Source organism: Diospyros lotus, chromosome 2 (genome assembly GCF_014633365.1).
Source record: "Diospyros lotus cultivar Yz01 chromosome 2, ASM1463336v1, whole genome shotgun sequence".
NCBI lineage: Eukaryota > Viridiplantae > Streptophyta > Magnoliopsida > Ericales > Ebenaceae > Diospyros > Diospyros lotus.
The window spans coordinates 14,704,879-14,720,059 of record NC_068339.1 but is presented as its reverse complement, the minus strand read 5'-3'; the positions used below and the strand labels follow the sequence as shown (position 1 = coordinate 14,720,059).

Sequence of the window (15,181 nt, the reverse complement as noted above, 5' to 3'; positions counted from 1 at the left end):
TCTAGCCTTTCATTACAGTAAGGAAGACAAAATGGAGACAAAATGAAGAAAACAGAAAAATGCTAACAACAAGAAAAACGGCCAGAATCTCCTCTTTTTTTCTCCTCTCCCCCCCTGGAAATAAGTGCTAAGAGGCCTTAAATACATGGCTAAGAAAGGAAGAGCTAGGAAGGCTAGGGTTGGGCCAGTCCAACAGAAAAGAGAAGAAACAGAAGAGAGATAAGTGAGCCCAAAATAGCAAAATCGAGCAGCCCAAATCTGCTCCTTGAGTGAGCCCAAGCTCCTTTAGATGAGTCCCACAATTTCCCAAGGCCAGCCTACCCTCATGAAGTCCGAAATGAGCCACTTCAAGTCTTTTCCAGCTGCTTCTCTAGCCCATCCAATATTCCCTAAAGCTAAGCAAGCTTGGATCCATAGAAGTAAGATAGAAAATAGTGTAAGGACGATTTGAAGTATAATAAAATAGAAACCATGAAAGATCAGCAAAAATTACTTCAAATGGCGTAATAAGATTGAGGTGAAATGCCAAAATATAGCATAAATATGCATGCTATCAGGCGGCCATGCTCACGATGCAAATTCTATTTTTTTTTATAACATAATACACCATAATATCTTTTATTAAAACAACTATAATTTAATATATATATATATATTAAACATCTAAATTCTGAGGCGCTCCCTACCGACAATTTAATTTTTAGTCCGAACTAAAGCTGTATCGAAAATCAACTCCGATCTTATTTCTTTTGATACTAAAAATCCTATCTCGGGAGACTTAGCAATGACATATTATTTTCCTTTGACATCTCATCCTTGGGACATTCCTTGCAGTTGATTCGGCGATTTATTTTTACCATCAAGTCGCTTTTTGGTATTTTAAACTCATCTAAATTACATGGCAATTTCATAAAGATTTGGGGTATTACACTGGTTTTGAGCAGCAATGTTGTTATGCGAGCTGAATAGTTTGGCCAGCGAGCTGAACTGTTGGTCAACGAGCTAGAGGGATCACTGGGTATATTGTTGAGAGCTCACTTGAAGCATTGTTGGGAGCTCACTAGGATCCGCGACCTGAGCTTTAGTTTCAGCGATGCATGAGCTTGCTCTGACAAACTCAGCTTGGGCCTACTGGGTCTCGAAAGATTGAGCCGGCCTGCTAGGTCAAGACCAACCCGCTTAGCTCTTTCCAGAAAATACCCATAACATAAGCCCCCTAGCTCATAGTGCGATTTTCAGATTGGGAGCTGGTACAAGCTATTTGAAGTGGGCTTCGCGAGCTATCAATCTGTTTGTCAAACCTTTGCCCAATCAAGCTCGGAGTTTAAGTGAGACTTCGACAAGATGGCACTTGAACCAATCTTCAGGATGTAATTTAAGATGAGCTCTAGGAAGCTTCTACACATCGAGATAAGCTCAAGAGTACAACTTGGAAAAAAGTCTTTAGAATATAAACTCAGAATGATTCTATCGAAATATAAGTTAAGAAAGACCTAATAAATTCCCAACTCGCGACTTAGCACATTTCCAATAACTCTTCATTGATTGACGTAATAAAATATGTGTCCAATAGGTCTCGAATAGCCATACGTGGAAAAATCAAGGCAGATCGTAATGAACACGTTCTTACGAAATAATATATGAGTCATATTGAAAACCTTGCTAAGATATATGTCCAGGTAGATCGTGCTGCAATCTCAGCTAACATACCATGGCTTTCATTTAGCTGATTTGGAATCCAAAGAAATGCTAACTCGCATGTTTGAAATAGCTCATCATTTACGGACATAAAAATCAAGATGAATTCAGCCGTAATGGCAAGATAATAATGATCCATTTGTGATATGATAACCAAATCGATCTGAGCCTCAGCTGATGCGTCATAGAGAGGTAATATATCTAAATCATATCAGAAATCCTTCCAGACATATGTCCAAGTAGATCGCGTTACAACCTTAGCTAATATACCATAACTGAACAATTCGTGATTGATGAACATAATAATTGATTGTCCGATAGGTCATGAATAACTATACTTAGGCAAATTAAAAAGGAGCTCAGCTAACACGCTCTGATGAAATAATATGTGGGTCATAATGAAGAAATTTGCCAAGATATATGTCTAGGTAGATCGCATTGTGATCTCAACTAATATACCATGGATCTTTACAAATTTTATAGGTCGGGAGTGAACACTCAGGCAGGTCGCAGACCATGACTTGAGCCAAGATGAAAGGACCCCAACTAGTAAAACTCCAACTTACATTGTCAAGCTATATGTCCAAGTGGGTCATAGGCTAACTCGAACTAACATACCATGGCTTTTTATTTAATTGACTTGCATTGCCATTGCCAAGTATCATGTCCAAAGTAATTGCGACCTCAACTAACATATCATGACTTTTTTATAAGTTTAACGAGCTGAGAGGGAACACTCAGGTAGGTCGCAGACCATGACTTGAGTCAAGATGAAAGGACCCCAGTTAGTGAACCTTTAGCTCGAAATCATTAATGGAAATGGTTGCTCAGTAGGTGCCAAACCATGACATGAAGTCAAGATGAATGGGTCTCAGCTCGCAAACCACAACCTAATTGGGGACCAAGATGAATGCTCAGTTAAGTCACAAACCATAGCATGGTAGCTAAGTTGAATGGACTCCAGCTCACAAACCATGGTTTCTCAACCCCTCATTTTGGAGATATCCAATCGAATATCAATAAGAATAAAGTGTAATGCATGATAATTCATAAATTCCAATTAGAATTATGAAAATTAATAGCAATGAAAAGATGGAGCATAGGCAAGAAAAATTACCTTCATGGTAGTAAGGATGGAGGTGCTCTGCATTCCAAGTTCGCAAGAGAATAACTCCATCCATATTTGTTAGATGATATGTTCCGTTGCCCAAATTTTCCTTGATGATAAAAGGGTCTTCCCAGTTAAGGCCTGATGTGCCATCACTCGCCATGTGAGCTCCTGGGAGTATCAGGTGCAATACTAGGTCTCCAACATTATAGCGTCGAATTTGGACCTTTATGTTGTAATACCGCGCCACAGCACTCAGAGGTGTTATGACCTGCCTCGTTATGATATCCATAGAATTTTTCCTTGTTTCTGAATTTATTGGGAGTTCTTATCAAGATGGGCCTCTCGAACTACTCCTTGTTCCTCTCCATGGCGAAGATCCTCTCTTAGGGATTAGACAGGGCACAATAGCTATCAAAACAACCTGATTGCGGAGGTCATTCTTCCATCTCCTCTTTGCGAGCTTGCTTGGAGACCTGGTTGTTCGAGCGTTCCCCCTGAATTTCCCTTCCACTGTCTCTATTGTTTCTTTTCTTATTCTGGTTGGAGCCCCCAACCTCTTCTTTCTGTCCGGCTTCTTTAAGTCCAAAGCCTCTTCCCACTAGATCTTCTTGGCAGCTCGCTCATAGAATTCCTCCAAATCTTTAACAGGGGTCTTATAAATGCTCTCATAGAGCTTCCCACATTTGCGGAGGCCTGCAAAGATCGCAGTCAGGACGCTTTCATCGGAGGGATCTTCAATATTGCTCAGCTCGTGCCTGAACTTGAAAATGTAGTCCTTCAAGGATTCATTTGTCCTCTGGAACACTGTAGCGATGTGACATGGTGGGGCGAGCTGCCTCCTCAATGCCTTATATTGATCGAGAAATCTCCCATTGGCACTCTTCCCAAGTGTCGATGCTACGAGACAGAATGTGTAATACCCAAGAAATTTTAAATGACTCAAGGGTAATTTATCTTGGGGTAAAAATGTAATTTAAGGATAAATTGAGGGTATAAGGGTAATTTATTACCATATGAATAACTGAATCGACTACTGGGAGTGCCCTGGAGCCAAGATGCCAAAGGAAAATGACGTGGCATTAACGAGCACCCTGAGATATGATTTATAGCATCGAAAGAAATAAGATCGGGAATAGTTTTCGGTATAGCTAAAATACAGCTGCTAATTAGGCTGCAATACCGAATTGTTATAAACGACTTTCAGGAAGTCAATGGAAGCTTGAGAGGGCTTTGGTTTTTCATAAGTAACAACCCTTCAGTGGTTTCAAGAGGAAACGAAAAGGTTTAGGGCCAAAATGAAGATTCAGGCCTAAGTGCAATTTTTTGAAATTGCTAGAGGAAGGCCGAAACGATATTTTTTTGGAATCCTCAGGGTTAAAATGATGTTTTAGGACTTGAGGGTCTTGAAAGCAATTATCAAAAGTCAAGAGGCTTGGTGAAAGAGAGCCAAAATGAGGAAACTAAAATCAGTGGGGTAAAAGTGCAAAAACTCAAAAATGGCAGCATGGGCAAATCTGACCAGTACATGGTCGGTCGGCCATGGCTGATTTTGGCCATAGGCTTTCACAAGGAATAGTCAGGAGAGCAACTTTTGCAAAGGAAGATCTGACAAAGGCCATCGTGGTGGCCGAATTTTGAAGAAAAAGCGGTCAAAAGTTGGCCAAAGTGGTGCACGCCTGCAAATCGATTTTTTGGTCGGATAAGGCTTGCTCAAGGTCGATCCAGGGGTGGGTGAAGCTCTAAAGCAAGTGGGTCGAGTGGCCAAGTGTGTTTGAAGCATCGAAGATGCCTATAAATAGGGGTTTTGAGATAGCCGAAAATGGGTAAGTTGGAGCTTCAAATTGCTCCTATTTTTGAACGAATTGGAGGCCAAAAATATAGGGCTTTTGTTTCCCATGGCTTGAACTTGTATTCTGGAGATTTTGAGGCATTTTGGTGTTGGTTTGATGGTCGATCGAGGCTTCGCTGGAAACCTAGGCGGTCCGCCTAGCCGAGGCTTTAAGCCTCCGATTAAGGCCCTTCCAGCCTTCCTTTGGGGCATCAAGATAGCCCATGGTGATCAACTTGAAGAGAGCAAGAAGTCGATGGAGGTAGCTCAAATCGCCGACACGGTCGTGGCCGGAAAAGATGACCGACGCGTGTCGGTCACGCTCGCCCAGTCGCCCAAGCATGTTGGGGCGCGTGCGAGCGCGTGTTATGCTGGAAAAATTGGGAAAAATCATAAAAAGTTCTAGAAAATTATTTTATGAAGGTTTGTGCAAAAAGATTGGAATTTGGGATTCCCGATGTCTTGATTTTCGCACCAAAGAGCCTCGTTTTGCGTGAAAATGCAGCACCCGAGTAAGTCCATTATTTTTCCCTGGAATTTTATAGTCTATTATGAATTGTTGTGAAGATAAATTTGAGGAAATGGTCCTGAGGTATTTATTGGAATTTTTGAAAAGGAAAAATGAGAGAAAATGAAGGAAAAATGAAATAAATTGAATATTGAGGATATTTAATGATTAAATATCATTTTTATGATTGAGGTATTCGAGATGATGTGATTGGTGCAACTTTCGAGAGTTGACACGAAAATCAAGGTAGAGCACGCATACCGAGGTGATGCACGCTTTTCGAGAAAATGTAAGTTTATCTCAAAAGGTGCGTTGCCCTATCCTAAGTATGATTTGGTGAGTGATTTCCTCATAAGAACTTATAATTATGATATGATTGTTTATATGCATTCTATTTATGAATGCAATGTTCATTTTGTCATATTGCATTGAAAGTTATTGTATTTGCATGGCACGATATTATTGTCACATTGATATTTGTGCATGGGAATGGAATGTCACCCCCAGAGTGTAGCCGTAATTCCCCTAGGGCAATGATGAAATAACGTTAGGCTTATCCTGCAGAGGTTCAGGATTTGCCTAGGATTCCGTGCCGGGCTGGTGGGCTTGGGAAGTTACATTAAGAGCAAGTGTTGTTCATGTTATTGTATCATACATTCATATATATGTTCTTGGACCCTCACTAAAAGTTTCATCTTCTAATTGGTTATACCCCTAGAACATTCAACGTTCCAGTTTAGACTTACAGCTCAGGCAAGGAGCAGGTTGATATATGACGGCACGTGATGGCGTGGCCAATGGATTCAGTGAGCTGACTCGAATATGTTTTACCTGATGCTTTATCGATGATTAGTCTTGTTGGAATATTATGGAATCTTCATGTATTTATGTATTTCAATATTGAGGATATGATATTAACTATGGTACGGATTCTCATGATATAAATAAAGTGAATTGATTATGTACCATATCAGGTTTCGATTATCGCTTCTGCATTTTTAATGATTTGTTGGGGGTTTTGTTTGGAATTCGGTACTTAAGGTTAAGTTATGTACCGAGAAAGAAAGAAAAAATTAATTTATGTATAATTTGGGCCCCAGCATAGTGACACACTCAGTAAGAGAAAAGTGGGGTGTTACAGAAGGCCTCTAAACCAGGCTCGAGGAATATCGCCCAAGGTTGCTAGGAAGACAGAACATTTGACCAGCGAGCTGGTTGTCTTCAAATCTGTCTGGACGTTAAATGCGTCCAGATGATCATAGGGGTCACTGTCCCCATTGTATTGCGACATACTCGGGACTTTGAATCTACGAATGAGAGGTTCGAGCTCAACTTCCCTGGTGAATGGTTTCTTGTCTCCATAGCCATTGTTCTGGACGCAGATCCCTTGTTGCGCCTCCAGTTGCTGGACCCTTTGACACAACTCTTCAACGGTGAAGTCGGGATCCGCATATTGCTAGGCCTGCGATAGCCTGCTTCTTTCCTGCTCTAGGGAATGATGATTTGGGGGCGGATAGTTATCTCCAATATCCTCCTCACTCGATAGAGGTCTCTCCTCCCGTACCTGGCAAATCCTCTATGGTGAGGGAATTTCAGGTGGTCCTTGAATAGCCTGCGCCAAAGCTTGGGTGAGGACCCTAACAGTATCAGCGAGCTGCATAACTGTATTCTCCAACGCCTCCTGGCGTTGCTGTCAAGCCTGGATTGTTTCCATTCTGACGATCGGAGTGACTGATGGAACAAGAGCCCGTGGTGGCATGTCGATGGTAACTCCAACCAACAGTGGAATAAGGGCACCCACTGTAGAAACAACGGGTCATCTGGCCAACGAAACATTCAGCAGTTGATCGCAGTGATTTTCTAGAAAATCGGCCACCGCATCAGAGCTTCGTGCATTCCTTCCTCTTGCTATGGCTAGCGATCAGAGCGGCCCCTTCCTCTAACTCCAAAATGTCGATGTTCAGATTCAGCCGACAATGATTCGTAGGTCTGCAATGAGGATATAAGCCCAAAATGTGAGAAGGAGGAACGAATAAAATGTATACGAGAAATTTTTATGTGGTTGGTCAGAACGATGCCTACTCCACGACTATTCTCTGGTTATTCCGGCAGACTAACAATATATTCTTATGATTACGTCCCCTTTACAATGGTGTTTTTTACCCCATTTATAACAAAAGGTGCTTACAATTACATAAAATCAAAAGGTGATAAAATGACATCATGGGGGACAAAATGTCCTTATCAATTCCATGAAATCGGGAGTGGACTCCGTATTACCAGGGGTCTGGTTTGTATCAGGTAAAGTATATGGGTCCCTGCCTCTAATTATTTAGCAGCAATATTGTTATGCGAGTTAAATTGTTTGACTGGCGAACTGAACTGTTAGTCAGCGAGTTAAAGGGATCGCTAGGAGCTTGTTGGGTATATCGCTGAGAGTTCATTGAAAGCATTGCTGAGAACTCGCTAAGATCCATGACCTGAGCTTAGGTTTCAGCGATACGTGAGCTTGCTCTGACGAGCTCGGCTTAGGCCTATTGGGCCTCAGGAGATTGGGCCGACCAACTGGATCGAGACCAACCCGTTTAGCTCTTTCCGAAAAATACCCATAACAGTACATTTCTAATACTGATTTTAATATAATTTGCATAATCTTCAGTATTTAGTCTATGTATCGTAGATATACATTCTAATTTATATATTAATTATATTAAATTTATGTGTAAATTTGATCCAAAAATATTTGAAAATAATAATAGCAAAAAGATGCTAATATGCCGTCTCAACAGTTAGCAAGGACAGCCCCATAAAAATAGGTATCAATCCATAATTAAGTCAGTCGGTGCATTACTAAAATATGTGAATACTGATTATTGTTCAAAGATTATTATTATTAATCTTCTAGTTGTTTACGGGGATTTATCGTACACCATACTGAGCGGACCGACCCGACCCGACCCGTTTAAGGGCCGCGTTAGCATCGCAGGTGGTTCGTGAGCCTAACTAATTTTACATCTTCATAAGAATAATAGAATTAAAAATTAATTAAATTCACATGACAAATTCTTTTATTTCTTTTTAATCATAATTGAAAGCCATTACAGATCTTTTTGTGCTCTTACAGACTTTACCAAGCTGTCGAAGCTCCGAGTTGAGCTGCCATTTTTTCCGGCAGCCTTGTGGGCAAGCTCCTTGAACCACTCAGCATTCTCTCTCAGCTTCTTCCCTTCTTCTTCCAACAAAACCAGATCCAGAGCTCGAATTGTTCCATCTTTCGTGAAGACTCCGCCCTCAACCTTCACGCCGACTCGCCATACGTGTTCCGCCATCCATCCGTTCAGCTGGTGGTCGCCGAATAATGGCCGGCCGATCAGAGGAACGCCGGCGGCGATGCTCTCCAGCACCGAGTTCCAGCCAAAATGAGTGATGAATACGCCAACACTAACATGAGCCAGAACCTGTACTTGAGGCGTCCATGGCACCATCTTTCCGGTCCGGTTCATCTTCTCCAACAGTTTCTCCGGTAGATACTTTTTGAGGCTGTCTTTGATCGACCAGAGAAACGGCAAGGCTCTGGCTTCAAGAGCATTGGCCAAAGCCACCAGCTCGTCCGGCGCCAGCGTCCCCACTGTTCCGAAGCCGATGTACGCCACGGACGCGGGCTTCTGCGAGTTCAGCCATTTCAGGCATCCGTACTCATCGGAGAAAGATGATGGTCCGGTCGCTGGCGCCGGACACGTAAGGTTAAGGGGGCCGATATACAGCAACTTGGTGAAGTTGGAGTTGAGATCTTCGCTGGCCTTGGATTCTAAACCTTCGAACGAGTTTACTGCAAGAAATTTTGCTTTCTGCAGGACTTTTCCCATTTTGTGGAGCATGACGGCGAAGGTAGAATCTAGATTCCCAAACAAGACTCCGCTGGGCAAGTCGCCCAGGCGTACCCCGCCCGAAAACCCTGGAATGAACTCGACGATTTCGTCTTCTCGTCCAGCGAGAGCTGCAGCATCCACCAACAAAATCAAACAAATTGCCATCTCTATATATATGTTTACCAACTTTTATCTATTATTTTTGTAACTATATATTAAGCATGATCACTAAATTTATCTAACCAGTGACCATGGGTTGTCACATATATTAGAGAAAAAAAAAATCCCTCAATCTCGAAACGACCAATTTATAAAATTCAAACAACTAGCTAAAAGACTACCGATGGCCGCTCAATGGCTTAGGAATATTGATTTGCCCAACAACCAGTTATTGCAAGTTTGATTCTCATGAGAAAGGCCTTGCTTTGACATTTACCCTGAAGCAATACAAAGAGAAGGCTAGCCACATAATTAGGGAAAAGGCCGATTCCAACAAAAGTGTTATATTTTGTGAAACATAAAAGAGGCCCAAGTCTGGGGGCCTCTTGTGGCAACTTGGGCTGCCCTTTTGGGCGCCCACTGGAGGGCCGCAAGATGCAGCCAGCTTGGGCCAAGCCCGTTTCTCATACCTCTTGGTCTCTTGTCGTTTTACCTGCTGCTGCTCTTTTTGCACGATTCAATCTTGACCATCAGCGTTGCTTTTGCTGAGGCAATCCGAGCCTTTCATTTCGATTATATCTCGCCTCGAGATTGCTGTTTTCTGATCGCATTGAAGACGAGCTTGAATGAGGGGATTGGAAGAGGGTCGGTCATTTTTCTAGGGTTTCATTTTTACTCTCTCTCTCATTCTCTCTGTAAATGTTGTATAGTTGGTTTTCTGTATGCGTCTCCTGATTTTGTTTTGTGTAAGGTAAGCTCCTAATCTGTAAGTGATTTCGTGACTTACTGTTTTAGAAAATCAGGGTTGTTTTGTTATTGTTTTGCTGTAATCAGATTGAATCTATTAGTGGAAGTGAGCTCTTCTCACCGGAGCTCAAGTGGACGTAGCCCTATTTTTGGGGTGAACCACTATAAAATCTTGCGCCTCATGTTTCTGGTTTATGTTTAAATTTACTTGGCTGCGTTCAATTTTTCAGATCGTGTGAGTTCATTTGTGTGAGATTTTAACGGTGTGTTTGTGTGTGGAGATTTTGCTATCTCTGTTTGTTTGTAACAAAAAGCAACATATAGAAAAGTCAAGCTAGGATCACATTGGCTACATAGGGTGGATGGTGGAAGTGTTAATTTGTTAATTAGGAATGCCGGTGATACTGCCATTTAGCAAGATAACAGTACTGTCAATGTTCAGCCTAATCGTTATCCATTGCACTCTAAATTCACTCTATTTTCTTGGGTTAAACTTACTAAACTGGCTAGAAGAAAAAACTGTTACCGTTGATTCCGACGGTGTCCCGGATCAAATCGGTGTAAAAATGAACGGAAAGCGAGCACACCCCCGACGTCCAAACTGGGATCCAGGCAACACCCATCTCCTCCGCGAGGTCACCGGAGAACCACAGAAATGCGTCGGCCATAAGGCAGCTGATTCTCCGGCCTGTCTCCGCCTCTGCCGCCTTCACCGCTTTCTTACAGCTCTGGTACCCCGCCTCTAGGAACAGGTTGATATCCTCCTGAGGCTTCCCGGAGAATACATACCCCTCCCGCACGCCGTCAGAGACGTGAAAGGCCTTTAGGTTAGGCGGCGCCGGGGCCGAAAACAAGGATTTGTTCGACTCTGCCGTGGTGTAGAACGAGAAGGTCACGTCTGGCGCGGCGGCCGCCAGCCGGCAGACGATGCGGCGCAGGAGGCCGGGATGGGAGGAAAAGGGGAAAGCCAGCACGGCGACGTGTTGGTGGGGCGAGGAGTCGGCCATTGGCACTCTTGGTCCAATTGATTGAGGTATACATACATATATATATATATATATTTGGAGACTGTGGTTGGTTGACACGTGAACTCTACGATAATGAATGTATAAGGGAGCAATGGGGGTTGGCTCGTGCTCCTCGCGCTCGTCCTTAATCTGGAGTTGTAGATCGTGACTAGTCCCATTCGTGTAAATATTATTTTATTAATTGGCGGACACAAGCAGCTCTTCGTCCTTAGCGATTAATGTCAATGGCGGGCCCAAGACGGCCAACAACAGTCGCGTGAAGAAGAGGTGAGAATGAAGGTGAGAGAGAGGGAGAGGGTCTTATATGTGATTGCTACATCACATGATATATGTCGTATATATGTTTAGTGGCAATCACATATTAGCCTTAAAATTAATAAAATGTAACAATATTCTAAACTCTTAAATGAAAGGATCTTGCTACATTGTTAGAATGTGGATAATGCATAGGATGATTGATCGGACTTCATTTGAGATATTGCCACATCACTAACGAGATGGTGATGGCAACAGCGAGACGATTCAACAATGATTGGCATGAAGCGGCATTTTTCCTGGATGAGGGCAATTTTGTCATTTTGGTGCTTTTGATCATCCCATGCATCAACCACATTTAAGCAAAGGAGCATTTTCCTAAATGAAATCCAGTGTTAGCTAAATTTAGATATTAAAATAAGGTGAAAATTAAGCATTTGTTATGTAATTTGCTCTCAATAAAATAATCTCACATTACTTTTATTAATAAATCTAGTAAAAATACACATAGAAATTATTTATTATCAAATTAAGTATTAAAAATAATGCAAAAATATTATTTATTTTAGCTGTTAATGATGTGCGCTAATACTAGATTTGATGACGTCTAGTGGGCGTGTAAATACATTTGATGAATCTTTATATATATTAATAAAGACAAGTTTTTCAACATTCATTACTCTTTAATTTGTTGTATCAATGAGTCCTTGAATTTCTTGTGTGAGATTCTTATTTTTAAGATATTAAAAATATGTGACAAAATTCTTTGATAACAAAATTTCTTAAATGTTCATGGTCCTTATATTATTCAAATAGGAACTTTGATTAATGAATTACAAACTAGCACGTAATTTATTACCTTGATTAGTATAAGATACTAATGATTAAGGGTGATGAGTCACATACCGCATAGCATGTGATGCTAATAGTAAACTCGTGGGTGGTTGTTACTTGTTAGAGAACAGTGCACTAAATGTGATACCGATGACTAATCACATGGTATGGTGGATAATAATTTTGTCATCAAGTTGCGACTGTGTAACTGATCTTTCAACTTGAAGTGATACAATTGTCTTGTGTATTGTTGTGCGAGATTTGTTGATGTGCTAAACCATTCAATTGTGAGATGGGGACGCTCATTTATGTGGTCTCGTATTACTGGTGCATGGAGGCAGATGCTCATGGAAAGGATTTGTCACCCTCATTAAGTTAGGACGAATGCTTTATGTGATCTATCGTTAATTTGACAAGAAAGTCATTGGCCAATGTAGTATGATTAATAAAGAAAGAGTTTCCTAAGTAATCTAGTCACACTGATAAGATCGAACATATAGTTACTAAGTTTGTGAGTTTATCGTACCATGATTCTCACTCAATCAAGACGTCAAGTGATGGAAGGATTGTATTGCACAGTAATCAACAATTGTAATAGACTTACTTGAAGTTAGATTTCATTGCCTTCTATATTGTTCTTGTTCGTTGCTAAGCACTACACCCAAGGCCTTTCAAAATGTCTCGGGAACATGAAAAGATTCTTAAGATGGGTCAAAATGTTTAACCGGCGTTAAAAAAGGTTTAACGTTATCTAATTGTTATTAAGTAGTGAACCTAGAAAATCACACACCATATAATGTAGCGTTCGATATTAGTATGATGCACATGTTGTGTTCTCAACATCATTAATAGTTAATGATGGGTTTGTTGTACCACGAGAATCAAGAGCAAGAAAAATGAAGATTTTTAGAAAGAAACGAAAATTAAGACTCGCGGCAGTGTGCCACAAGCCTTATTGCAAGGGCAGCAAGCCGTGCATCAAAAGTCCTTGCTGCAAGCCTCGTTGTAATACCTCATGTTGCAAAGTGTCAAATAAGTTCAAGGAACTGAAAATCAATTTGAGAATTTAGTTAACTAATTGCCGAATCAACCGGAGGGAGTACCCTGGACCCTAGATTTTTAAGGAAAATAGTATGGTAATGATGAGTAATACGAGTTATGATTTTAGGCATCAAAAGAAGTTGGATCGGGAACAGTTTCTGGTACAACTATCTATCAGGTTGAGAAAATCAAATAATCGTAAGGGATGTAATACTCGAGGTTTTTAGATTCAGATACTTGAGAAAATATGATATTTTAAGGGATTGTGGATGTTTAGAGACAAAAGTTCAATTTTTGAGCCAAGGGCAAAATTGTAATTTTTGAGGTTCAGATAAAAGTGTAATTTACCTAAAAATCATGGGTATTAGCGTAATTAATCCATTCTTTAGGGACTAAAATACAATTAAAAATTAGTCCAGGGACCATGTTGAAAAGGGTCTAAGTGCAATTATCCAAAAGTTCGGGCCAAAGTGTAATTATTGAAACCTTTTTACTAAGGGTATTTGAGAGATTCAGGAAAAGCTTCATAAATGACTTTAAAGATAAGGATGAAGTCCCATGATGATGTTAGAGATAAGATAAGCTTTATGATGAAATTAGAGATAAGATAAAGCCGCATGATGACATTAGAGATAAGATGAAGGCTCATGATGACTTTAAGGATAAGATTTGGATAATATTTGATTGGATAAGATAAGATTTGGATAAGATTTTGTTGGATATGATTTTATTTGGATAAAGATTTGATTTGAATAATATTTTATTCGGATATCAATGATTATACAATATCTTGGAAGATTTACAATGATTGCAGAAGATCTTTAGAAGATTTAAAATGATTGTAAAAGATTTTGGAAGATTTGAAATGATTGCAGAATATCTTAGAAGATTTGGTAATAATTATATAAAATCTTAGAAGATTTGGTAATGATTATATAAAATCTTAGAAGATTTGGAATGATTGCAGAATATCTTAGAAGATTTGGTAAAGATTATACAATATCTCAGAAGATTTACAATGATTGTAGAAGATCTTTAGAAGATTTGGAATGATTGTAAAAGATTTTGGATGATTTGAAATGATTGCAGAATATATGTTTCTCGGTGGCTAAGTTTCAAACCCTATAAATAGGGGTTCATAGCCAAAGGTTTCTCATTCGAAATTGTGAGAAGTTCGTGCTAGACAAAAGTGCTTCGGGTTTAGTGGATAGAAGGCTTTTTAAGCATATGCGAAGCATCACAGGCGCGAGCACTTGAGCAGCACGTGAGGGCATGTAAGGAGGTGGTTGCGACACTTAAGGAGTTACCCAAAAGTCGAAGTTGGGCACAAGATTCAATGTGTTCTGAGTTTCGTTCGAGGTGAGTGTTCGCCCCCAAAACTTGATTTATTGTCCTTGTTCTATCTGAACATGTGGAGATTTCATGCAAAATGGTTTTGTGCATTGAAACGAAAACTGGTGACGGTTGATTTTATGAGGGAGGTTCGTCCCTAAACGTTTTGAATTTGTGCATTGCATTTTATAAAATATTGTTTATATGATGCATTAAATTGTGAAATGTGGTATTGTCTTGAGTTTTGTGTGTACGTATGGAATGTCAGCCTCGGATGTTGTCTGGATAGTGTAGCCATAATTCTCTAAGGGCGTGACGGAATAATACGGGTATCTGATGCTGGTGTGCATGTCAGGATAGCTGCCTTGGTTTCTGTGCCAGACCGTTTGGTCAGAGAAGTTGCACTAGGACGACTAGGTGGTCCATACTGTGTTGTTCATGTGGGATGTCAACCTAGAATGTTGTCTGGATAATGTAGCCGTAATTCTCCAAGAGTGTGACGGAATAATAGGGGTACCTGATGCTGGTGAGCATGTCAGGATAGCCGCCTTGATTTCCATGCCAGGTCGTTTGGTCAGGGAAATTGCACTAGGACGACTATGTGGTCCATGTGAAATTTTGGAGTTGGGATTGTATGGTGGTTCCTGGATGCTTAAGGTGGGAACGTAATCTGGTGAGATGCATTGGCAGCCCCATTTAAGTTAGAATCACGTCACATCGTCGTGTCGTCGAGTCGGTATGGTGGCATAGCTTTTAGAGAGGTTGCTCTTT

General features: G+C 40.7%; 1 protein-coding gene across 1 annotated transcript; it reads right to left on the bottom strand.

Moving 5' to 3' along the window:
• Positions 1-8,063: 8,063 nt before the first annotated feature.
• LOC127795457 (anthocyanidin 3-O-galactosyltransferase F3GT1-like) lies at positions 8,064-10,939 on the bottom strand. The gene is made up of 2 exons (XM_052327130.1): positions 10,447-10,939; positions 8,064-9,142 (listed from the first exon to the last, which is right to left on the bottom strand). Exons 1-2 carry the CDS (start codon positions 10,925-10,927, stop codon positions 8,244-8,246), a joined length of 1,380 nt encoding a protein of 459 aa, XP_052183090.1. The 5' UTR covers positions 10,928-10,939; the 3' UTR covers positions 8,064-8,243.
• Between the last annotated feature and the right edge of the window lie 4,242 nt (positions 10,940-15,181).